This window comes from Sus scrofa, chromosome 3, assembly GCF_054392235.1.
Source record: "Sus scrofa isolate SSC_HxYL_T2T_F1_AM1 chromosome 3, Sscrofa_HxYL_maternal_Yorkshire_Landrace_v2.0, whole genome shotgun sequence".
NCBI classification, from domain to species: Eukaryota; Metazoa; Chordata; class Mammalia; order Artiodactyla; family Suidae; genus Sus; species Sus scrofa.
The window spans coordinates 71,332,094-71,357,248 of record NC_139385.1 but is presented as its reverse complement, the minus strand read 5'-3'; the positions used below and the strand labels follow the sequence as shown (position 1 = coordinate 71,357,248).

Sequence of the window (25,155 nt, the reverse complement as noted above, 5' to 3'; positions counted from 1 at the left end):
CCCCGCGCGAGTGGCGCATTGGCGCGCGGCACCGAGGGGCGGGGCCCGGGCCGGGCGCGCGCGGGCGCCCTGTATAAATACTGGGCCGCGCCAGCCGCCGTCTCGTTCGCTCCGCGCCGCCCGCCTGCGCCAAGAAGAACGCGGTGTTCTGCTCGCGCGTCTCGCAGTATCCTCATCTCTGCTCTCTTTTCTTCTCAACGCCACTTTCACTCACCGCCACCGCCATGAACGGACAGCTCAACGGCTTCCACGACGCCTTCATCGAGGAGGGCACGTTCCTCTTCACGTCCGAGTCTGTAGGGGAAGGCCACCCAGGTGAGGTGACCGGGCCTGGGGCGAAGCGAGGGGCGGGGCCTGGCCGGAGGGACCCGTTGCCCGCGGTGCCCACGCTGGTGGCCCTTGCCCGACGGGCGGCTGGCAGAGTGGCGGCCGCGCGCTTTCCTCGTGGCGCCGGCGGTACCGAGCGCGTGGCCGCCGCTCCCCTCCCCCTTCCTCTCCCCTCCCTCCCATCCGGCCGCGCGCCCCGGCATGCGGAAGATTCCAGAAAATGAGAAGGGCGGGGGCCGCGGCGGCTCGTGCTCTAGCCGGGGAGGGCACTAGTTTCTCTTCCCCGCCCTGCGGGCCGAGCTCCTCGAGTGGGTGGCCCGCCCCGCGTGCTCGCGTCCAGCCCGCGGGAGCGCGCGCCCCGCATTGCAGCCGCAACCACGTGTTGGCCGCAGCGTGTGGCTTCTAGGCTAGGGAGCCGGCGGGCGACATCGGCGCCCGGGGCCTCGGGGCGTCTGCTCTTCTCATTAATTCTTGGTTTCGGGCAGAGCCACGCTTTAGAATGCGACATGCCCGTACGCGGTATATGGCCTTGCGTCAAGGTGACAGCCTCCTACTAAATATAGCGCTTGGCGGAGGAGGCCTGCCTTATTTGGACAGTGCGTGAAAAGGATGGGAAGCATGAATTAAAAGTGTAAGCTGCCATTGCGTTGGGTTTCCTTTTAAAGTCCTCGGGGCTGACCGTTAGGCAAGGTTTTTCTCCACATGTCCTCCGGGCTTTGTCCACCAGTCCGCCATCATGGGCATCACTTTACACGTGAAAGAGTGAAGATTTTTCAGGAACTTTCGATCTCAGCCAGAAAACATCACCTGCTGAAGATCATTATTTTACTAAACTGATCCAGCTCATTCTTAGAATGACCACAGTGACAGATTTCTAGTCCGATGGCTTAAGGATCCATTTCTCTAGTAAGTCCACTGTGCCGATGATGCAATCCCAGGAGCAACCTCCTGGTATACCAGAGGACAAACCCTGAGATCCTGATGAGTGAAGGGCAGGTGTGATTTGGGTGGTTTTGCTTTTCTCCCCAGTGCTGAGACTTAACGTGTATTTGTCCCACCTTTTATTAATTGAAAGCCACAGGCCTATATAAATAGATTATCTTGGGCCTCTTGGCTTGAGTGCAGTGCACATTTTGCTTTTTTTTTTTTTTTTTTTTGTATGGCTATGGAAAACTTAGGTGATGTTTGAAGGGTTATTTCTGCTCCTCCTAATTTTTAATAGAGGACAATACAGTGGGGGGGGGGATCAACTAGGATTCAGAATATATCTGGAGATTTTCTGGTCTCAAATTGCTCCTGAACTACTCTTAAAACGATTGCTGTTTCCCTTTGTTCATAAAATGTCCTTGTTTTCATCACTTAACTCTTTAAGTGACATTATTTTTCATTGCCCTTCTTTAGTGTTAGGGAGACCTTGGTAAGATAAATAGTTCACTTTTATGGTTGGTTGATTTACAGTGCAGATTTTAAATTGGGGGAGGGTAAAATTTTTAAGTACTGTTGTCTTTGAAAATTAATAATGTAAAGTCACTATACTTTTGCATGGAAGAGGAACCACTTATTTCTGCTTTCATGTGATCACTCTCAATTATGTGGCTGTTCTATTTAATAAATTATTTTTGTCTGGGAACTTTGTAAGTCCTCAAAATACTTTGAGAGACCTTACACCTTGTAAGGTGTAAAAAGTGCATAAATCACAATGAGTTTAAATGTATTAAACATGGGAGGTGTTCTCCTGGCTTAACTGAATTGGTGGTCTTGTGAGGCTACAAGGAAACATGTAGCCCTATATCCAGCATTTATTCTTCAGGCAAACGGTTTCTGCAGAAGCAGTGCTTTATTTAAACAACAGGTATAGCAGTTAAGATTTCCATACATTTTGCCACAATTTTTTAAAGAAAGCTCTTAGAGATTTTCATAGCTGTTGTTATAGGGAAGGGGATATGACATACTTACATTTAATAGTCAGTTACATTGAACCAGGATTTTTTTTTTTTTCTTATTAGATAAGATTTGTGACCAGATCAGTGATGCTGTCCTTGATGCCCACCTTCAGCAGGACCCTGATGCCAAAGTGGCTTGTGGTAGGTTCAGAACACTGCTTTTTCAACTGATGAAAAGGTAACAAGAAAATTACTTGGTAAAAGTGATTTTTGAGTGTGATCCTCTCTTTTTATTAGAAACTGTTGCTAAAACTGGAATGATCCTTCTTGCTGGGGAAATTACATCCAGAGCTGCTGTTGACTATCAGAAAGTGGTTCGTGAAACCATTAAGCACATAGGATATGATGATTCTTCCAAAGGTATGTTTTATGAGTTCAGTCCTCTCTAGCTCTGTCTAGAGTGTTACTAGAAATCCTAGAAATCTTTAATTTTGCTTGTAAATTTTTACTATTCTTTTGTTCTAGCCTTATTCTTTCCTCTAAAAGTACTATGTTTTAGGTATATTTGATCTCTTTAGCAGTATTTAGAATTACAGAAAATTGTTGTAAATAGAAAGTATTGGTATGGCCCTTTTTAAAAAATGAAAAACAAAACACTGTTGTTTCATTTGTAGGGTTTGACTACAAGACTTGTAATGTGCTAGTGGCCTTGGAGCAGCAGTCACCAGATATTGCTCAAGGTGTTCATCTTGACCGGAATGAGGAAGACATTGGTGCAGGAGACCAGGTATCTTGATAGATGTCTATTTGTATGTCTTATAACATGAAATTCTAAAGCTTGAGTTGATCACATTGGTGACTTTTCCTTTTTTAGGGTTTGATGTTTGGTTATGCCACTGATGAAACTGAGGAATGTATGCCTTTAACCATTGTCTTAGCACACAAGCTCAATGCCAAACTGGCTGAACTACGCCGGAATGGCACTTTGCCTTGGTTACGCCCAGATTCTAAAACTCAAGTAAGTGATGAGCATCATAAAATTAGATACACATTATGTTGGCACAGATCAGCAAGTTTTTTGATTAAACCTAAGAGAACAGCATTTGTTTTTTGTACTGTTGCTTAGGCTAGAGAACCAAGAACAGAGGTATTGTTTACAGACTGATGTTCTGATGATCTGTCTCACCTTCAAGGTGACTGTGCAGTATATGCAGGATCGAGGTGCTGTGCTTCCCATCAGAGTCCACACAATTGTTATATCTGTTCAGCATGATGAAGAAGTTTGTCTTGATGAGATGAGAGATGCCCTAAAGGAGAAAGTCATCAAAGCAGTTGTACCTGCAAAATATCTTGATGAGGATACAATCTATCATCTACAGCCAAGTGGCAGATTTGTTATTGGTGGGCCTCAGGTAAGGCCTTACAATGTCAGTTCTGCTTGCTTTTTTGAGTCCTATCATGGTTACTTGAAAAAATTTGGCTACTTCCACCTTTCTTCTAGGTTTTTTGGAAGCCTACATGTGGCTGCTGAGGATATTTGCTGAGTGATACTGAATAAGCATTTTACAAGCCTGATCTAGAAGCACTCCTGGCATGAATTGGCATAAAGGCATAAAGTGATTTAAATCCTGTAATTTCAGGGTGATGCCGGTTTGACTGGTCGGAAAATCATTGTGGACACTTACGGCGGTTGGGGAGCTCATGGAGGAGGTGCCTTTTCAGGAAAAGATTACACCAAGGTGGACCGTTCAGCTGCTTATGCTGCTCGTTGGGTGGCAAAATCCCTTGTTAAAGGAGGTCTGTGCAGAAGGGTTCTTGTTCAGGTATATACTTTTATATAACTGGGGTAATTAAAAAGCATGTAAGGGGGGGATATTTAGTAGTGTGCTTGTCTTTTTTTTTTTTTTTTGTTTAATACCAGTGTATTACACAAGTGTGGGTCTTTTGATCACTGACTCTTCTGACATTTAAATTCTTTTAGGTCTCTTATGCTATTGGAGTATCTCATCCATTGTCTATCTCCATTTTCCATTATGGCACCTCTCAGAAGAGTGAGAGAGAGCTATTAGAGATTGTGAAGAAGAATTTTGACCTCCGCCCTGGGGTCATTGTCAGGTAAAGATGGTAAAAGCCTATTGCTAGAGGAAAACAATGAGGGTGTGGGTGTGTATGTGTATACATTTGCTATATTCAGATCTGAGAAGATGAAGGTATGAAGGAAGACTCAAGTGGGGAAACATTTTAAGTTTAGAATGTGTTGATGTCATTTTTTAAATTACCTTCAGTAAAGGCTTAGATTTTTTTTTTAGAAAAAATTTAAAATGGTAGTGCTCCATGGCTTAGACTAACTACCCAGAAAGTTGTCCTCCACATTTGATGTAGGTTTTGTGTTTGTGTTACCTAAGGGATGTTTACTTAAGAAATTAGTACAGATATATTGGATGTTCACAGCTGTTATAAAGAAAATAACTGTGGTATAGGGCGTGGACATGGGATCTTGGTAAGTATTCGATGATTTTAGATGAGCTTTTGGCACTTGGAATTTCTCAGAATAATGACAAGTTTTCATATTTGTTGAGCCAGGGATGGAAAAACAAGAACTGTAGTTACTAATAAGGACTGTGCAAGGAGTTTGGACACCAGGAAAGTAACAAACATTTTTGCCACAAACTTCTTTTCCTAGCATACCCCAGAGAACTGAACTCATTTGCCAGAAGTCTTGAAAATGAGTCTTGCTGATTGTTTTGCTTTATTTTAATTAAATGCTACATATTAAGTTACGGACTTGTATATTCCAGGGATCTGGATCTGAAGAAGCCAATTTATCAGAGGACTGCAGCCTATGGCCACTTTGGTAGGGACAGCTTCCCATGGGAAGTGCCCAAAAAGCTTAAGTATTGAAAGTGTTAGCCTTTTTTCCCCAGACTTGTTGGCGTAGGCTACAGAGAAGCCTTCAAGCTCTGAGGGAAAGGGCCCTTCTTCCTAAATTTTCCTGTCCTCTTTCAGCTCCTGATCAGTTGCAGTCACTCTCTAGTCAATGACATGAATTTTAGCTTGTGTGGGGGACTGTAAGTTGGGCTTGCTAGGTGTCTTGTTCACCATTATAATGAATTTAGTGAGCATAGGTGATCCATGTAACTGCCTAGAAACAAACCAACAGCACTGTAGTACATAATGCTTTGAAATTGAACCTTTGTGCCCTATCACCCAACCTTCTAAAATCCTAATTGCATTGACTTTCCCACCAAATGCTGAAAATGTCCTTGTAATGTGCACGTAAAGTACTTGTAGTTCCATTATAGCCTCTGTCTGGCAATGCCACAGCCCTGTCAGCATGAATTTGTAATGTCTTGAGCTCTATTATGAATGTGAAGCCTTCCCTTACCCTCCCTATAACTTGATCCATTTCTAATTATGTAGCTCTTTGTCAGGGAGTGTTCCCTATCCAGTCATTCTTGCATGTAACGCAAGTTCCACTTGGAGCTCTAGCCTGACATAAGAAAGAAAGGAAAAAAAAAGGCAGTTACCATTAAACCATCTCCCTGGTGCTTATGCTCTTAATTGCCATCTCTTTTAAACAGCACCAAATCAAAATCTCTCCACTTTTCAGCTGTCTTTTGGAGGACGTACGTAATAAGGTTTTTATTTAGTAAACCAATCCTATGCATGGTTTCAGCACTAGCCAAACCACCAACTCCTAGCTCTAGAAAAACAGGCACTTGGCACCCTTGTGATATCATACAGAGAAGTCACAGGGCAGTACCTGAGGGTCTGTAGGTTGCACACTTTGGTACCAGATAACTTTTTTTTTTCTTTATAAGAAAGACTGAGTACTCCACACTGCACAATAATTCCTCCCAGGGTTTTAACTTTGTTTTGTTTTCAAAACCAGGTCCAATGAGCTTTCTGAACAGCTGGTGTAGCTACAGAGAAACCAGCTTCCTTCAGAGAGCAGTGCTTTTGGCGGGGAGGAGGAAATCCCTTCATACTTGAACATTTTCTAATTGCTTATTTATTGTATTCTGGGGTATGGCGTAAGTACAGAGAAGCCATCACCTCAGATGGCAGCTTTTAAAAGAGTTTTCTTTTTTTCCTCAACACCATGATTCCTTTAACATGTTTCCAGCATTCCCAGGTAGGCCAAGGTGTCCTACAGAAAAACCTTGGGTTAGACCTACAGGGGTTCTGGCTGGTGTTAACAGAAGGGAGGGCAGAGCTGGTGCGGCTGGCCATGGAGAAAGCTGACTTGGCTGGTGTGGTACAGAGAAGCCAGCTTGTTTACATGCTTATTCCATGACTGCTTGCCCTAAGCAGAAAGTGCCTTTCAGGATCTATTTTTGGAGGTTTATTACGTATGTCTGGTTCTCAATTCCAACAGTTTAATGAAGATCTAAATAAAATGCTAGGTTCTACCTTAACATGTGTCCATTATTGTTGTCAAGTGTTCTGGCGTGAATATGAGTTGAAACCCTGAGTAATTGTAATCCCACCTATGGCTCAGAAATCACTTCAACCCTAACTGCAGGCATTTAAAAGGTTTGTAAATCCTATTTCTAGCATTAAGAAAAAGATTTAAGTTTTGGTTTCAGTTTGTCCAGCATTGCCCCTTTTCTTCACCAGCAAAATGGATAAAATTCATCCCCTTTTGCAGCTGCCACTATTGTACCGTCAGCAGTGTTTAAAACTAAGGGCATAGGTTCCATCCTTGGTCTTGGTGGGTAAGGTTAAGGTTCCAATGTTGCCATGAGCTTCAGTGCAAGTTGCAGATGTGGCACAGATCCTGCTTTGCTGTGGCTAGGCAGGCAGCTGTGGTTTGCTTCTGCCCCTAAGCTCCTAGCCTGGGAACTTCATATGCTGTGGGTGTGGCCCTAAAAAAGAAAATAAGGGCATAAGAACCACTGAGTATAATGTGGAAGCAGTGATGTTTATTTTCAAAAATTTAAGCAGATTTTCATCTCTGGAAATTTTAGAGTTTATTGCCTTAAGTTTTGATCTCTACATAAATAAGCGTTTAAGGCTGCAGGTTAGATTTTTAGTAGATACTAGTTTGAAAACAGTAGACAGCAGTGAGGGACCAGTTTTCAGTATCTTACACAGTAAGTGAGCTAAAATGAGATATACTTAAAACTAGTGAAAATACAAATTCCCAAGGGCTTATTTGTGGCAGTTGGTGTAACAGGTTCATTAACCATAGAGCTTGGGCCAACCTTGAGCCTAGGACCCAGTTGGCATATGTTCACAGCATGTATGAAAACTAGTGGTCTAAGGAAAGCTTATACCTGTTTGCCTAGAGGCTTGAAAGTTTAGAAACAGGTTGGGAGGAAAGGCAAGGTTAAATTTTAAAGAGTCAATGAAAACTGACGTACTCTGAAACTTGAGGACTTCAACTTTGCATGACATTAAGAAGCTCCAGAATGTTTCAAAAAGCTTTTAGATGTCATTGCATTACTGTCAAAAGATAAGCAACCATTGTTGGCTAAATGAGGGGGATGATTAAGTGCCCGTAGGCTGGTGAAGCAGCACCAGACAAGTAATGGCCTGTGAGGTTCAATTCAGTATTTGCCAGGATGATCCCAGCTCAGTCTGCCTATGGAGGGTAACCTTAAATGGTGGGTTTATCCTAACCAGCCCTGGGATAGGGATTAACCAGCTCAGGGAGAAGAGTAGAAGCAAAGGGTGAAGGTGATTATGGCTGAAAAAAGCACTTCATGCTTTTCTCGGGTTTTCAAGGGGCACAAAGTTGATCAGGGACAAATGATCCAAATGCTGGGGACAGGATGCAAGGCCTTCTGGCTAAAAGAACACGAAAGATCCACAGCCTGGGGATGCCCAAAATTTGAATAACCTTGATTTACTCCAATTATCAGCTTTTCTTTATTAAGACTAGCATCTTGACCTCACCCCTAATATTTTCATTTAGATAAGGAGACAGGTGGTACTCACAGTTGTGGGAAAGCAGCACCCATGCCTGTGTTAGAAAAGTACCTTTGCGGGGAGTTCCCGTCGTGGCGCAGTGGTTAACGAATCCGACTAGGAACCGTGAGGTTGCGGGTTCGGTCCCTGCCCCTGCTCAGTGGGTTAACGATCCGGCGTTGCCGTGAGCTGTGGTGTAGGTTGCAGACATGGCTCGGATCCCGCGTTGCTGTGGCTCTGGCGTAGGCCGGTGGCAACAGCTCCGATTCGACCCCTAGCCTGGGAACCTCCATATGCCGCGGGAGCGGCCCAAAGAAATAGCAAAAAGACAAAAAAAAAAAAAAAAAAAGAAAAGTACCTTTGCATGAGTTCCCTCCCAAAGTGAAGAGCTATTCTTAGTAAAATGTGGGTGCAGGGGTTGTGGGGGGAACAAGGATAGCCAAACCTACTGGCAAAGGACTGCCTGCCACGCTGGCTTTCAGTTAGTGAGATGCCCTATGACATAACCACTGCTAACCCACCAAATGCCTGGTATGAAGCAGAAGGACTTGCTGCCAAGCTCCCTGTGGCCTCTGGGGTACCCTTATTCAGGCCCAACCTGCCCAACTACATGGCAGGCCTGCTCTAGTCTATCCCTAACTAGGTTCCAGTATAAAGGCTGAAAGAACAGAGGTAGTAGAGATGAATTCAACAGATCCAACAGAGGTAGAATTGATGGGACTTGAAATCTCAAGAATGAGAAGGGTGTTCCCTGGTGGCCTAGCCGGTGTTGTCACTGCTGAGGTGTAGGTGTGACGCTCTGGCCTGAAAATTTACCACGTGCCACAGGCACAGCCAAAAAAACAAAAACACCAAAAGACAAAAAAGTTTAGATTCTTTAAAAAAAAAAAAAGGAATGCGAGAAAGGGAGAGTCAAGGCTGATTACTCAGGGATTGGTTTAAATAAAAAAGTTGGAGTTCCCAATGTGGCACAGCAAGTTAAGGATCTGGCATTGTCTCTGCAGCGGCTCAATTCACTACTGAGGCATGGATTCAATCCCCAGCCCGGCCCAGTGGGAAAAAAGTCACCATTCACTAATAAAGGAGAAGCAGGTCTGAGGAATGCAAGTTCTGTTTGGACAGTTTGAAAGCTCTGTGGGATATCCAGATGGAGCTGGACATACAGCTCTAGGGCACAGGACAGAAACCTAAGCAGCAGCATGACTGGAAACCACGGAGCAGACATAAATCACCCCAAGTATGTGGTGAAAAGGCAGCTGCCTAGGAAAGAGCCCTGAGACTGGGTGGGGCGGGGCATGGGAAGAGATGCCTGAAAAGAGATGCAATCCTTTATCAAAGTCACTGGCACTGCCAGGCTACTGCCAGTCTCTGTCTTGGGACCATGAGGCCCCAGAGCAGGGGGCTCATTTTGTTTTTGTTTTTTGTCTTTTTAGGGCCGTACCCGTGGCACATTGAGGTTCCCAAGCTAGGGGTCAAATTAGAGCTACAGCTGCTGGCCTACACCACAGCCACAGCCGCAGCAACTCAGGATCCGAACTGCATCTGCGACTTACACCACAGCTCACGGCAACACCAGATCCTTAACCAACTGAGCGAGGCCAGGGATCAAACCTGGGTCCTCATGGATGCTAGTCAGATTCATTTCCACTGAGCCGTGATGGGAACCCCTGGTTTTGTTTTGTGTAATTAGGCATTCTCACTTCCTAGTCTAGTGTAGGCCTTTGAACTTCCACAGAATTGAGGATCTTCCTGAATCACATACAAACCTTCAACATCCAAACCTAATCTTTCACCATGTTAAGTTAAATCTTACGTCACCTCCTGCTCACAAAAGGCTAGATAATAAGCCTATTTTTATAGAAATACCATTACTAATCATCTAAATTTCCTTATTGAACCTTGTACTATTCTAACTATGCTCATAACTGCTAGTGAGAAACATACTGGCTATATAAATACTAAGAACAAAGAAGGAAACAAAATTGCAGTGAAGAGAAAATTACTGTATGCTTTTAAGACCTGATCACCATCCTAATCATACTTTGTAAGGAGACAAGGTTTAAGCTGCATTATCTCAGAATTATTGTCAGTGATTCTGAAAATTACAAGAGGCAGGGTGCAGGACCGAGGTTCAACCATCAATCCATTCCTTACTAGATGGGTATCTTTGAGCAAATTATATTACCTCTCAGCCTCAGTTTCTCCAACTGTAAGACAGGACTAATGGCCATTAAGGACTAAATGTAATAATGCAGGCACAGCGCTTCACCCAGTGCCCAGCACATGGCAAACACTGAGAACAGTCTGCTATTATTTTCCTCATGGTACCTTAAATCTCCTTCCCCAAGGAGCCAGTCACTTTAAACCTGATTCTTACTCCTTTACCCTAGAAAGCCATTTTCACATTTGTGTGTGTGTGTGTCTTTTCTAGGGCTGCACCTGTGGCATATGGAGATTCCCAGGCTAGGGGTCCAATCAGAGCCGTACACGCGAGCCTACGCCAGAGCCACAGCAACATAGCATCCAAGCCATGTCTGCAACCTATACCGCAGCTCACAGCAACACCGGATCCCCAACCCACTTAGCAAGGCCAAGGATCAAACCCGAAACCTCATGGTTCCTAGTTGGATTCGTTAACCACTGAGCCACCGATGGGAACTCCTTCCCATTGTTTTTTAAGCCCCTGCCCCAAGCCCCTCAACCTGGGCTTGATAAATCTTATCTTTGCTTTACCTCCTTGGTTCCTCTAAACTGTCCTCTCTGAATTTATGAGAGCTATAGATAAGGAAGAAAATATTTTAAAAAATCTGAAAATGTTTTCAAATGTCCACTGCATAGGTAATGGCCCTGTGACTGGCAGCTCCTACATCTCTCCCCAACATCTGGCCTCCCTCAGAACTCTGAGTGGACAGGGTCCGAATTTGGCTCAGGAGGATTAGGATTTGAAGACTCTGTGTTTGAAGGACTCGACTCTTCAACTGGCTCAAAGGGTCTCAAGTTCGCGTAAGCCACCTCTTGGGCCAGCTGCTCCAGGGAAGGGCGGCCTAATACCAGATTTCGAAGTGAGATACAAGTCATCAGGAAGCTGGAAAAGAGGAGAAAAGCATCATCCAAACTCCTGTTTCAGCACATGAACTCCTGCCAAAGCCCTTAGGGGACACCTGGTTCCACTTCCTCTCGCCCAGGCATACATAAGACTCTTCCTGCCTCCTGGACCAGTGACCCCCACATCCTAGCTGGAAGGGACCCCTTTCTTTATAAACAGTCTGGTAGACGATTCCAGGGTGGGGTAGGAATAACCCACAAGGAGGCTGGAGACAAGGTGAGGTGGAAGAACACAGCTTGCCATCAGACACATCATTTACTCTCCCATTTAATCAGGGAGGGGAGCATGGAGAGGAGAAAAAGAGGTTTGGCACTGGATTGTCCTTTCCTGGGAGAGTTCCACTGTTACCCTCACCAGAGAAAAGTTACCCAGCTTGCAAACATCTGATGCCAAAACATGGTACTTTTGTGGGTAAAACTCACCTGCGGCGAAAGATATAGAGCTTTCGCAGCAAGAATCGGAAAAGTCGCTCGTGAAAGGAGGCGTTTCGCCGGCGTTCAATCTCCTGGAGCCTTTGCTGGCGTCTGAGAAAGGTCTGCACCAGAGGTGTTGGCTCGGGGCCCCCTTTTACTTCCCCGCCCAGCAGAGGCTGCAGCTCCGGAGGCAGAGGCCCTGTTTCTGCCAAGAGGGCAAAAAGAGGAATCACTGTGAGAATGTTCACTCTCTTAGAACTACCTTTTCCCCAGCTAGATGATTTGAGTTCATTCTTTTTTTTGTTTGTTTGTTTTTAGGGCTGCACCTGCAGCATATGGAGGTTCCTAGGCTAGGGGTCCAATCAGAGCTGTAGCCACTGGTCTAGGCCAGAGCCACAGCAATGCTAGATCCGAGCTGCGTCCTCCACCTACATCACAGCTCACGACAATGCCGGATCCTTAACCCACTGAGCAAGGCCAGGGATTGAACCCGTGTCCTCATGGATACTAGTCAGGTTCGTTAATCACTGAGCCACAACGGGTACCCCTCAAGTTCATTCTTTAACAGCTAGATCTTCATTCACAACCCTGACTTCTTGTAAAGTGGGCTAGATCAGCCCCAGTTTTCAGATACTCACCACTTCCATTCTCTACTTTCTCCTTTAATTCTTGCAGATATGCCAAGTCTTGCTCCAGGGCAAGCTCTGTGGTGTTGACATAGATGTACATATAGCATGAAGGACCAGGAGGCAGCGTATACACCTTATGGTACTCACCCGCAGGCAACTGACAAGGGAGTAAGGGAGAAATTTCACCCTCCAGCCTTTCCCCGGACGGCCTATAGCCTCCCTACGCTCCACCCTGCCCACCTGCCACCTGCCGCCGCCGCCGCCGCGCACCCCCCCCCACCCCGCCCTTGACATATTTTCTTGTGGTTTGGAATCCATAGGAACTGACCTCTAGAATCATGAATGAGGTTATTCACAGCCCCAGAAGGCCCTTGCTTTTTGAGCCCCCACTGTATCACTGTTATATTAAAAGTATTTTGAGTCTGGAGTTCCCGTCATGGCTCAGTGGTAAACAAATCCAACCAGGAACCATGAGGTTACGGGTTCGATCCCTGGCCCCACTCAGCGGGTTAAGGATCCGGTGTTCCTGTGAGCTGTGGTGTAGGTCACAAACGAGGGTAGGATCCCGAGTTGCTGTGGCTGTGGCTGTGGCGTAGGCCAGCAGCTGTAGCTCCGATTCGACCCTTAGCCTGGGAACCTCCATGTGCCTCGAGTGCAACCCTACAAAGCAAAAAAAAGACAAAAAAAAGGACAACAACAACAAAAAAAGGCATTTTGAGTCTATAATAATCAACCCCACTCACTTAAACTTTTCTATTGTTGGTTTTTTCTTTCCCCCCAGTCTTTTTAGGGCCTCACCCACGGCATATGGAAGTTCCCAGGCTAGTGGTCAAATCGGAGCTACAACAGCCAGTCTACACCACAGCTCACAGCAATGCTGGATCCTTAACCCTCTGAGCAAGGCCAGGGATTGAACCCGAATCCTCATGGATACTAGTCAGGTTCTTAACCCAATGAGCCACAATGGGAACTCCTCTATCATTGCTAATTCCAGTAAAATACCTGCATTTTTTCTCCCTCCTGAAGAGTCTGGTTCTTCTGTTCTGCTACCAGCTCCACGGTCACCTGTCCCTGCAGCAGCTGGATGCTAGTGTTGCCCAGGTCTTCGCTCACAAAGTTCTCCAGGTGCAGCCCTGCCAGGGGCAACAGAAACCTCCATCTCACCCCATGGTGGCGTGAACTCACTAGGCACCACCGCCCCTCAGCTCTCAAAACACTCCTCCCACCGGAGCGGCCCCGCCCCCTCCACCGGGTGCCCCGTCCCTGGCTGAGGAAGCCAGGAGAGACAGCAAAGCCTCCCTGCTTCCCTCCGTACCAGGGAAATCAGCGATGAAGACCACGTCAGTGTGGTTGTCCAGGCTGCTCTTGATTTCCTGTAACTTGGTCCTCCAGGGAGACAGGCCCATCAACAGTGGCTGCAGCCAAGGTGTGCGCTGGAAGGGGGACCAGGCAGCCTGCACAATGTCCACGCGAGGGTCAAAAATCCTTAGGGAAGAAAACCGTGTCCTAAGGAATCCACAGCCCCCTAAGCCGAATTTCTGGTTCTGTTTATCACTGTCCCCAGATAGAGGGAAAATGGTTTTCCAGAAAGAAGAAACAGCCTATGTCAGCATGTTATTCCCAGTTTGGGACAGAGAGAAGGGGAAGAAGACTCTGGAGCACTGGGAAGAATGGGGGTTAGTGGCCACCTGAGAAGAGTTGTGTTAACAGCTTCCAAAGCAGTGAGAAATCCTTTTCTTCAGGATGATGGTGCCCCCTGCTGGAAGCAATCAGCTATGCCCACAACCAGGCAAACAGGGACATGCATCAGAGGACAGCCTTTCAAGCAAGACAATACTGGGGAGCATGGGCTATTCATCTTGGCAAAAAGAGCTGGACTTCACTCTTCCCCCTTCTCTGCTCCCCTTGCCCACCTCTGCTGGAAGCGGTCATTGATGGAGACCCAAATATCAAAGTAGATCTGGGGCTCAGTGACATTGTACTTGGGAAGCAGGCGGCTCAGGCAAGTGGCATATTGCTTCAGCATGTCTGCATGATCCTTCCAACGCCGGCTCTGTGTGAATACCTGCCCCAAACCCCCACATTAGTCCCACCTCGTTTTCAAGTTCCCGGACCAGTCGTGCACTGCCAACAGCACAAAGAGATCCCTGCCTGCTGCCAGTGTGGACCAGGAAAAAAAAAAAAAAAACAAACAAAACAGGAATTCCCACTGTGGCTCAGTGGTAATGAACCTGACTAGTATCCATGAGGATGTGTATTCGATCCCTGGCCTTGCTCAGTGGGTTAAGGATCTGGCGTTGCTGTGAGGTGTGGTGTAGTTCACAGATGTAGCCCTCATCTGTGTTGCTGTGGCTGTGGTGTAAGCTGGCAGCTGTAGCTCTGATTCAACACCTAGCCTGGGAACTTCCATATGCTGCAGGTGCAACCCTAAAAAAAAAAAGAAGAAAAAAAGAAAAGGGAAAAAAAAGGGCCAAAACCTTTGTGGAAGAATTTCTCGTCACTAAGCCAGTGGTGCTCACCTTTCCTAAATCTCATCTTGATTCAGGGAAGTGAATGCCACTGCCCTTTTTCAACCCCCCAACAGAAGGTTCCATGTGGCTCCAGAAAAAGGGCAGAAGGGACCCAAGTGATTTTGTGTTTAGGAACAAGCCAGACCCCAAAACTCAAGAGGGGCTCTGAAGACCGGCAAGCTGTCAGCCTCAGGCATCTCACCCCAGGGTTCAAGTAGCCCAGCTCTCCGGTGCGACCGTCACGGTAGGTGATCTTGACATGCTGGTGGGAGCGGGAGTGCACCATCATGTCCCAGGAGTAGCCGTACAGCCCATTCGTCCAATTGTTATAGCCCTGAGGAGGCAGGGTAGCAGGGATTAGCGCCCTGGTCCTCGAGCTCCTGCCACCCTCCACTAACAGAGGCCTACAAGGCCAGACCCGCCTTCTCCCTCCTGCTGTTGCCTCTGCCACTATCCAAGCTAACCCCCAGCCCCGACCTGCCTGGGTAAGGAAATGGGAATAGGGCAGGAAGAGCTGTTCCAGGAGGTAGAGCAGGGTGAAGGCGGCGCCCAGGCGATGGCGCAGCCCTGGCTTCTGGCCTCCTCTGGCCCGACTCCTCTTGTACATGCAGGAGGCACTGGGCTGAGGGGCAATCCTGAGGGGCAGCAGGTCTTGCAGCCTTTTTGGGCAGTGAGCCACCAGCTTCCGAGGCCAACCGGGGGAGCAGAAGAGAGGGCTGCTGGCCAGCATGACATACGGGAACATTCCTGGAAAAGCAGGGAAAAAACCAGCACTTCAGGAGTTTGGCTGGTGGAAACGTGGATAATCCCCTCAACCCCGCCCCCAGGAAGCCTCTCAGGTACCCTTAAGTGGACAAAAAGAGTGGGGTTTTTTTGTTTGTTTTTGCCGCACCCATGGCGTGTGCAAGTTCCCAGGCCTGGGACTGGACCCATGCCACAGCAGTGACAACATCAGATCCTTAACCCACTGAGCCACCAGGGAATGCCAGGAAAAAATTTGTTCTTGTTTTTTTCTCTTTTTAGGACCACACCTTTGGCATATGGAAGTTCCCAGGCTAGGGGTCAAATCAGAGCTGCAGCTGCCAGCCTACACCACAGCAACGAGGGATCCCAGCTGTATCTGCATCCTCATGGATACCAGCCAGGTTCTTAACCCACTAAGCCAGAATGGGAACTCCAGGAAAGAAGTTCTTAACTCGAGGATAATACTTCCAGGAGATACTACACAACACACTAGCTGAGCTTAGAAGCCCAAGCCTCTCCGCCTTGTTTCCATCTCACAGAGACTGCATCTGGTTCGGCTCAGTGCCTGTCCCCATCACCATCTCTCACTCCCACACAGACTTCTGGCTCATCCCCCCACACCTGTGGCTTCCTACTTCCCACCAGACAGTAGGCACTGACCAATGCTGAAAAGCTGGGAATTCATGCAGTGGAAGTAGGACACGAAGAGGAGGCCGATGGATCTTGTGGCATCAAAGAAGAGCAGGAAACCCGCTGAGAGGTCGAGCAGCAGCCCACACCAGTGCACCACCAGCAGACTCGTCATCTCCTCGGACAACACAAGTCTGTGGACACCAAGGACAGAGTCAGGTGGCAGCACTCATGGCACACTCTCAGCAAATGTCCCTCTGCTGCCCTGTCCCGGCCACAGGACCCACCCAGCAGGACCCACCCAGTGCAGTGGGTTAAAGGATCTGGTATGCAGCACAGGTCTCGGCTGTTGACTCAGATTCCATCCCTAGCCTGGGAACGTCCATATGCCACAGGTGAGGCCAATAAAAAGAAAAGAGGAGGTTCCCATTGTGACTCAGAGGTAATGAGCCCAACTAGTATCCATGAGGATGTGGTTATGGATCTGACATTGCCACAAGCTTCGCTGTAGGTCGAAGATGCAGTTCGGATCTGGCATTGCTGTGGCTGCGGGATAGGCTGGCAGCTGCAGCTCCGATTTGACCCCTAGCCTGGGAACGTCCATATGCTGCAGGTGTGGCCCTAAAAAAATAGAAAACGAAAAGGGGAACATTTGACTAACATAATGATGTCAAATATGAAGAACGCAGAAATAGGATGGAAGAAAGAAAAGAAAAAAGTGTGACAAGAGGAAAGAAGAAAATGGAGGAAGAGAAGTCAGAGGAAGATTTTTTTTAAAGAATTGGTAACAATGGGAGTTCCTGTTGTGGTTCAGAGGGTTAAAAATCCAACTAGTTTCCATGAGGATGTAGATTCAATTCCTGACCTCGCTCAGAGGATTAAGGATCCGGTGTTGCTGTGAGCTACAGTATAGGTTGTAGACACGGCTCGGATCTGGCATTGCTGTGGTGGAGGCCGGCAGCTGCAGCTGATTTCGACCCCTAGCCTGAGAACTTCCATATGCTTCAGCTGTGGCTCTAAAAAGAAAAAAAAAAAGTTACTAATGGTTTTGTTAGGGCAGGGTGCTGAATGTCCCACTTCTTGGTACACCAGCTGAGGGATGCTGGGAAGAGGCCAAGGTGACAACCTAGGAGGCACCACCACGGCAACTGCCAAGGGCACTGACTCATTCACCAAGTCACCCAGCGCTGGCACCTTCCTTTCCTTTCTTTCTCTTCCCTTCATTTGTGCCCACACTCTAGATCTCCTGCGGCAGCAAGGCCTAGATCTTCTGATCATCAGCTCTGCCTTCTGCTCAGTAAGCACATGAGTGGGCAGAGGGGAGCACATGGCTGATTCAGGCAAAGTGGGAACAGCAGCCGCAACCACAGACCTGAGGGAGGCCAGCCCCCGACTCTACATGCGGGCCACATGAGGCCACTGCCCTGCTGCTCACTTGAAGGGACTGAAGAGCCAGTGCCGGGACAGGTACTCCATGGAGTAGCCTTCCACCCAGTCAGCGTCCAGCTTTTTCACGCCCGCAATGAAGTACACAATGAAGATCTGCAAACACAACATGCAAAACGAATGTCCAAACAGAGTCGGAACTTAGTTCTCTACAGTCAGTCACAAGTAAGTTCTGACCTCAGCTCAGGGTCCAAGGAAGATTAGAGCCATTCTTCTGGTCACCCATCTTGGATATTTACTCTGCCGACAAGTATTTCCTGACTTCCTACCAATGCTGTAGGCACCAAGCAAAGTCAGGGAAGCACAGACGTGACTCAGGAGGATTCTAATCTAGCAGGAACAAAGCTCTCTTCTTTCTATTGACCAACTGAGAGACCCCAGAGATTCGGGAATTGGAAAAGCCCCATGAGGATGCGGGTTTGATCCCTGGCCTCACTCAGTGGGTTAAGGATCTAGCATTGCCGCAAGCTTCGGCGTAGGTTGCAGACAGGGTTTTCATTCAGGAGGATTCTAATCTATCGGAACAAAGCTCTACAGGGAAAAGCCTGCCCAGCTTTCCAGTAAAAGAGGAAGCGGAGAAGATCCAAGAAGGCCAAGTAGAGTATAGTCTGCAGACAATGGCTGTCAAGAACACCTCCCTCCTTCCCCAAATCCTGTACCTGGCCACGCAGCACAGCATAATTCCAGAGGGGCACGTGGGCATTCCGCTTCCGGCTGCTCAGCAGGCCGTCCACAGACCTGCAGGAGGGAGAAGAGGATAGAGGGGAGCTTCTTCATCTCAGCCCATTTCCACTGAGATTTTTTCTTTTAAATGCCCACACCCGGGGCATGTGAAGGTTCCTGGGCTAGGGGTGGAATCGGAGCTACAGCTGTCGGCCTACACCACAGCTACAGCAATGCCAGATCTGAGCTGCCTCTTCAACCTACACCACAGCTCACAGCAACGCCCGATCCTTAACCCACTGAGCGAGGCCAGGGACCAAACCCGCATCCTCATGGATACTAGCTGAGTTCTCAACCCATTGAGCCACAGCGGGAACGCTCTCTGTTGTGCTTTTTAAATGTAATAATTTCTCTATCCCAGGACAATTCCTGCATCTCTGGTTCTCTGGGATATTCAGAGGCCCTTTAGAATTAAACCAGCATGTTGTACCAGTCTTTATTTCATGTTATAACAGAAATATTACTAGTGAGTTATACCAACCAAAGTGTAGTGTTTAGCATTCGTTAGTTGGCAAATTAGTTTGTCCTGATGAAGCAAATTAGGAAAGAGACTACAATGCTGGAATATGACAGGTTTTTTTGTTTGTTTGTTTGTTTTTGCCACCCCTGTGCCACATGGAAGTTCCCAGGCTAGGGGTTGAACTGGAGCTGCAGCTGCCAGCCTACACCACAGCCACAGCAACTCAGAATCTGAGCTGCCTCTGCAACCTACACCATAGCTCACAGCAACGCTAGATGAGCAAGGCCAGGGATTGAACCTCCATCCTCATGGATGCTAGTCGGATTCATCTCTGCTGCCCCAGAACAAGAACTCTGGGATATGACTGAATTTGAAAAAGAGTGAATTTGAGGGAACATTTGAAAAGCCAAAGGTTCATGAAAATATATATAGTGCATTTCTTAAAAAGTTTCAATACCCAAGACAAACTGACATGTCATAGTCAGAGGATCTAGTGCCAGAGGGTACCTGCTAACAGCTTACCTAGGCTGAGAACTGATAAAACCGGCCCACTAGAATCAAATGTATTCTGGGGAAGAGACAGAAGCAAAGCAGGTTTTCAAGAAGACAATGACTAAGCAAAGGAGCTAAGAAATGGGCAGCTTACACTTGTGGGCAAGAGCACTGGAGTCTGTAATTAAGGAGACCTGGAGTCTCACCTGTGCCTCTCACCATCTGCTAGGAGACCTCAGGCAAATCCTTCACTTCTCTAAGCATTAGTTTCTTCATCTATAAAAAGGAAACAGCACTATGGACCTCAAGGGGTTATAATGTGGAAAAACTAAAAGTGTTTATTTAGCATAGTGTTTAGCATGTGGAAACTCTGTAGTAAAGCGGTGAGTGTTTCTGTAAATTGTGTAAAAGCCCCATAAAAATGGAACTTTTCAGGTGTTCTCCTGTGATGCAGTGGGATAAGGATCCAGCACTGTCACTGCAGTGGTTTGGGGGTCGCTACTATGGTGCGGGTTTCAACCCCTGGCCTGGGGAGTTCCCATTGTGGCTCAGTGGAAACGAATCTGAATGGTATCCATGAGGTCACAGGTTTGATCCCTGGCCTCGTTCAGTGGATTAAGAATCCGGCGTTGCCATGAGCTGTGGTGTAGGTCAGAGACGTGGCTTGGATCTGGCTTTGCTGTGGCTGTGGTGTAGGCAAGTGGCTACAGCTCTGATTCGACCTAGCCTGGGAACTTCTATATGCTACAGATGCGGCCCTAAAAAGCAAAGCAGAAAAAAATACGTTTGCTGGGACAGATTCTAGGATGTCACCAGGCTCCTATCTCTGGTAACCATCCTGATGCAGCCAACCCCTCCCTCTTTGCCCCAGACTCGTACCAGTAGCGGTTTGCGTCCACGAACGTCAGCTGAAAGGCCAGCAAACCATACAGATAGGAGTGGTTGTTCCACGACGTCTTGTCCAGGAGAAACACATACCAGTATGGCAGCAGGAATAACACACAGCTTATCCGGTAGCACAGGCCCAGCATCATGCCCAGTGCCCCTGGGATTTGAGAGGGAGAGGATTAAGAGGTCAAAGGCCCAGCTCCCCTGGGACAGGCTGTGGGTGTGACCAAGAAAAATCATCAGACATTTTATAACCAGGTAAAAATAGATTAAAATTAAATGCTATTTTAAATTTATTTATGGGGGGGGGGAGGCTGCACCTGCAGAACATGGAAGTTCCTGGGCTAGGGGTTGAATCAGAGCTACAGCTGCCGGCCACAGCCACAGCAACACCAGCTCCAAACTGTGTCTGCAACCTACACCACAGCTCACGGCAACACCAGATCCGCGACCCACTGAGCAAGGTCAGGGATTGAACCCGAGTCCTCATGGATGCTAGTTGGATTCATCTCCACTATGCCACAATGGGAACTACTATTTTATTTTATTTATTTATTTGGTTTTTAGGGCCACACCTGGGGCATATGGAGGTTCCCAGGATAGGGGTCAAATCGGAGCTACAGCTGCTGGCCTATGCCACAGCCACAGCAGCACCAGATCCGAGCCGTGTCTTCAACCTACACCACAGCTCACAGCAATGCCAGATCCTTAACCCACTGAGTGAGGCCAGGGATCAAACCCACAACCTCATGGTTCCTGGTCAGATTCGTTTCCACTGTGCCATGATGGGAACTCCAAGGGAACTCCTATTTTAATATTTTTAAAAAGAGTTATAGGGTCATAGCTCAGATATCACCCAAGTCAGCAGGATGAAGTTATAAATCACAACAGAAGTGAAATAAGGAGGACCCTGGTCATTCACCAGCATGCTTTGTATTTCAGGGGTTTTAGGAAAGCCAGTCAATACTCCCATCTCGACTACAGTTTCCCTCACCCAGAAACATGATGGTGTAGACAAGATACATCCAGTCAAGTGGCAGTGGCTGCAGGGCATCCAGCAAAGGGAAGCGGCAAACCTCCAGCCCATCCAGGTATCTTCGGTCCAGGGAGCTGAGCCCCCGCTCCTGGGGAATGTCCAGCACCATCAACAGCCCTGAGAAGGCAGAGGAGGAGGGGCCGTCAGGCCTCAGCAAAGGGAGCCACGGGACACACCGGAATACAGGGGAGCACACCCGGCTCCAGAGTCAGACTTCTTTCCTAACCCTGAAAAGAATTCATTCAACAATAATTTCAGAGCATTCACTCTGTGCTGGGCATTATACCAGCTGTGTGATCAGAAAGCCACTGCACTTCACTGAGCCAATTCCCCATGTGGGAAAGGGGGCTCCTCGTATTGTGCAGGGTTTCAGAGACGATTAAGGGAGAGAAGCGTACAAAATGCTCTAAAAGCTGTTCGTGTTTTGATAGTCATATTTGTAAAGGTCTGTCCTACTGGCTACAGAAAGGGCTCTGGGGCAGAGCCTCCCTGCCTGCCTGCTTGCATCTCTCACAAGCATCCTATCTTAATAAATCAATTTCTTGCCTATCAGAAAAAAAAAAGAGAGAGAATGGGTTCTGGGGTGGTGCTCCTCAACCTCTTTCTCTTCCTGGAGCCCTTGGCAGTATCTGACCAGCACATTTGGGTCAGGAAGCCAGCTCCATTAAGGCAGGATTTCTCAACCCCAGGACTATTCACAGTTTGGGCTGGTTAATTATTTGCTGGGAGGCCTATCCTGTGGATCCTAGGTCATTCGGCAGCATCCCTGGCTTTATGTAGACGCCAGTAGCCAACAATTCCCCTTGTCCCCCACCCCAGGCTGTGACAAATACAAATGTCTACAGACATTGCCAAATATCCCTAGGAGAGCAAAATCGCTCCCAGTTGAGAACCACTGGGCTAAAGGAAGTAATGTCACTGTATCTGTCACCCATTCCAAGCATATGTGCTGTGGTCTATGAGTTAGACTCTGGATTAGAGAGCCATAGCCAGAATGTCTGCCCTGTCACCCCTGCCATTTCTCTGAAGCAGTTACTGGGCAACTTCATGCCACAGATAATACGGGTTCCTGTTCCTCTGACTCTATATTTCCTATAGCCTCAGATCAAAACATTTCTGGCCTCCAAACCCTAATGGGAAGAGACAAACCTGGGTTCGATCCTAAAGTTCACAAAGACCTCTCACAGATTATCAGTAACTTCTGGTCTTAGGAAAAGCAAGGTAAGTCTACTAAGCAGGTAAGTAGCCAAGAAAAGGACAAGGGACAATTGTCATTCTCCCACCCCCAACCACACTGCCCCTCCCCAAAGTGGATTTACCAAAGAGAAAACGGAAGACTGCCAGGCTTGCAGGATCCGTTGGTCTATTCAGCAGGGTCACCAGTCTCCCCCAGCTGGACACATCTGTCCACTCAAAACCCAAGAGTTTCCCCATTCGGCTGCTCTGAGGGGGCCCTGAGGTCTGTCCAGACTTGTCTTTCTGTACTTTATCTGCAACCAATAGGTGGAGAGAGAAATGCGCGTTTGGGTGGTGATGCTTTAAAACAGGCTTCTCCAGATATTACAGTCCCAGGCTCCTGCCAACCTGGGTTCTCCCACTGATCTCTGGCTAACCGAAACATCCCTGCAGTGCAGCCCCTCCTCCAGGATCCCCCAATGCCCCAGAATCTTTTTCAGACTATATCCTCCTAACCGCAAAGCACCCCGAATATCATAGCCACCCCAAAGCCAAAGACTGCAACATCTCTACAAGCCTATTCCCAACCAAGTCTTCCCCGGGTTCCACAGGGCAGTGTTCCCGCTTCCATCCCTCTGAAACCAGCGCCCCTCTCTAACAGCCACAAGGCGGGGTTCTGAGCCTACCAGAGTGGGGCTGGGCCCGCGCGGACCGAGCAGACACCCCCATGGCCTCGGGGAGCTAGATCCACCACAGCTGCACGTCGGAGCAGGGAGCGTCGCAGGGACTGGCTCCCCCAAGCCCCGCCTCCCCGACACATCAGCACCTGCGAGGCGAGCCGGAAAGCGCCCGGACTGTCGTGAAGGGCCCTAGTCTACCGCACCGGGTCCCTCGCTTGGCGGCAGAGGGCGGAGCAAATGGCCTTGGGGCGGGGCGACGAGGCCGCGAAGAGACGTGGTCTGGCCTCATTTTACCGGGTGACGGAGGAGGTACGGAGACGCAGCTGAACCCGCCTCAGTTCTACAGAACGACCAGTCTTTCGCTAGAGGCCTCCGGAGCCCTCTTTTCTCTTTCAACCTAGACTCAAAATGCCTGCAACTTCGCTGGGGCCCTCCCGGGACCCCAGTAGACCTCTCCACGTTACTGTAGTGTCCCTTCGATGCTCCCTGATGTGAGCAGTGTGGGCACAAATGCCAGACTTTCCAGAGAGGTTCACTGCCGAGGTGAGGACACACCTGGAAGAACTGCCCCGGCGTAGAGACTGTGCGAGTTTCTTTATGTGCCTTTCTGGTACCTGCCAAGAACCAGAGGTTTGAAAACAGCAGGGAGAACCGAAAAAAATAACTGCAGAGGGAATGCAGAGTAGGGGCAGTGACTAGAGTGTGGTCTATCAGGAAAATTCTTAGGTGAGTCTGAATAGCATTGTAACATCAAATTCTCTGCACTGAGATTGGCCAGCAGGATCAGACATAGGCATCTTAGAGCATGTGTTCTCACATTCTTATTCTCAGAACCCCTTTACACCGCGCTACACACATTATTGAGAACCCTAAAAGAACTTTTATTTATTTATGTGTTCTTTTTAGGGCCGCACCTGTGGCATATGGAGGTTCCCAGGCTAGGGGTCTAATCCGAGCTACAGCTGCCAGCTTACGCCAGAACCACAGCAACACCAGATCCAAGCCTCATCTGCAACCTACACCACAGCTCACGGCAGTGCTGGATCCTTAACCCACTGAGCGAGGCCAGGGATCGAACCCACAAACTCATGGTTCCTAGTTGGATTTGTTTCCGCTGTGCCATTATGGGAACTCCAGAACTTTTATTTATATGAGTTACGTTTTTCTGTTTTTAGTATATTGGAAATTTACACTGAGAAATGTATAAAAGTGTTGATTCACTAATAGAAAAAAGTAATAAACTCTTTACATGTCTACATAACATTTTTATTAAAAAGTATGTTTTCCACACAAAAAAAAGTTACATGAGAGCAGTATATTGTTTTACATGCAAATCTCATTAATATCTGGCTTAATTGAAGAGAGCTGGATTCTCATATCTGCTTCTATATTCCATCTGTTCTGAAATGGCATTGATTTAAGTATGTGAAGGAAATCTGGCCCCATAGATATTTAGTTGGAAAAAAGCATTCTAGGAATTCCCTGGTGGCCCATCAGGTTAAGGATCTGGTGTTTTCACTCCTGTGGCTCAGGTTGCTGTGGTGAAACAGCTTTGATCCCTGGCCTGGGAACTTCTGCATGCTGCCAGCACAGTTCTGCCTCCCCAAGAAAAGCATTTTAATAGCCTGTTTAGATGATTGTGGATACCACAATGAAGGTGTGATGCCCCACCTAAACTTATAAATGGCTTTTAAAAGGTTAGTCAGATGTGAAATCAGAAGTCAATAATGAACTTTTTGCTCTGTTACATTAAAATCATTGGTATGTCTTGCACTTTGAATAGACCCTTTAGTCATGCATGAATTTGTGAAATCATACATACGGTCATTTGGAAAACATTGGTTCACTGAGTTATACAGCTCTTCCAAATGCAGAATCAATCTCTCTCTCTCCTTCTCTTTTATGGCCATAACTGCAGCATATGGAAGTTCCTGGGCCAGGAATTGAATCCATGCTATCTCAGTGACCTGAGTTGCTGTAGTTGGATTCTTAACCCACCGTTCTACAGTAGGCCCTCGCAAATGTAGAATGTCTTAAATGTCAGGAAGGGAGTTCCCGTCGTGGCGCAGTGGTTAACGAATCCGACTAGGAACCATGAG

At 47.6% G+C, this 25,155-nt stretch overlaps 2 protein-coding genes across 3 annotated transcripts; one reads left to right on the top strand and one right to left on the bottom strand.

The window, feature by feature from the left end:
• Positions 1 to 224: 224 nt before the first annotated feature.
• On the top strand, positions 225 to 5,111 carry MAT2A (methionine adenosyltransferase 2A). The gene is made up of 9 exons (NM_001167650.1): positions 225 to 315; positions 2,334 to 2,411; positions 2,508 to 2,630; positions 2,885 to 2,997; positions 3,085 to 3,228; positions 3,404 to 3,622; positions 3,851 to 4,033; positions 4,192 to 4,325; positions 5,009 to 5,111. The coding sequence occupies exons 1-9, from the start codon at positions 225 to 227 to the stop codon at positions 5,109 to 5,111; spliced, it is 1,188 nt and encodes a 395-aa protein (NP_001161122.1).
• A 2,004-nt stretch (positions 5,112 to 7,115) lies between these two features.
• GGCX (gamma-glutamyl carboxylase) lies at positions 7,116 to 23,179 on the bottom strand. Of its 2 annotated transcripts, none has more exons than XM_085018777.1 (16): positions 23,063 to 23,179; positions 22,520 to 22,690; positions 21,159 to 21,317; positions 20,156 to 20,378; positions 18,261 to 18,339; positions 17,591 to 17,697; positions 16,186 to 16,349; positions 15,263 to 15,528; positions 14,984 to 15,115; positions 14,185 to 14,336; positions 13,587 to 13,756; positions 13,274 to 13,404; positions 12,281 to 12,428; positions 11,652 to 11,847; positions 8,482 to 11,208; positions 7,116 to 8,195 (listed from the first exon to the last, which is right to left on the bottom strand). In XM_085018777.1, exons 4-15 carry the CDS (start codon positions 20,308 to 20,310, stop codon positions 11,016 to 11,018), a joined length of 1,893 nt encoding a protein of 630 aa, XP_084874903.1. In that variant the 5' UTR covers positions 20,311 to 20,378; positions 21,159 to 21,317; positions 22,520 to 22,690; positions 23,063 to 23,179; the 3' UTR covers positions 7,116 to 8,195; positions 8,482 to 11,015. The 2 variants fall into 2 exon arrangements, with proteins under 2 accessions (XP_084874903.1, XP_084874902.1); XM_085018776.1 differs by having other exon boundaries at positions 20,156 to 20,321.
• Between the last annotated feature and the right edge of the window lie 1,976 nt (positions 23,180 to 25,155).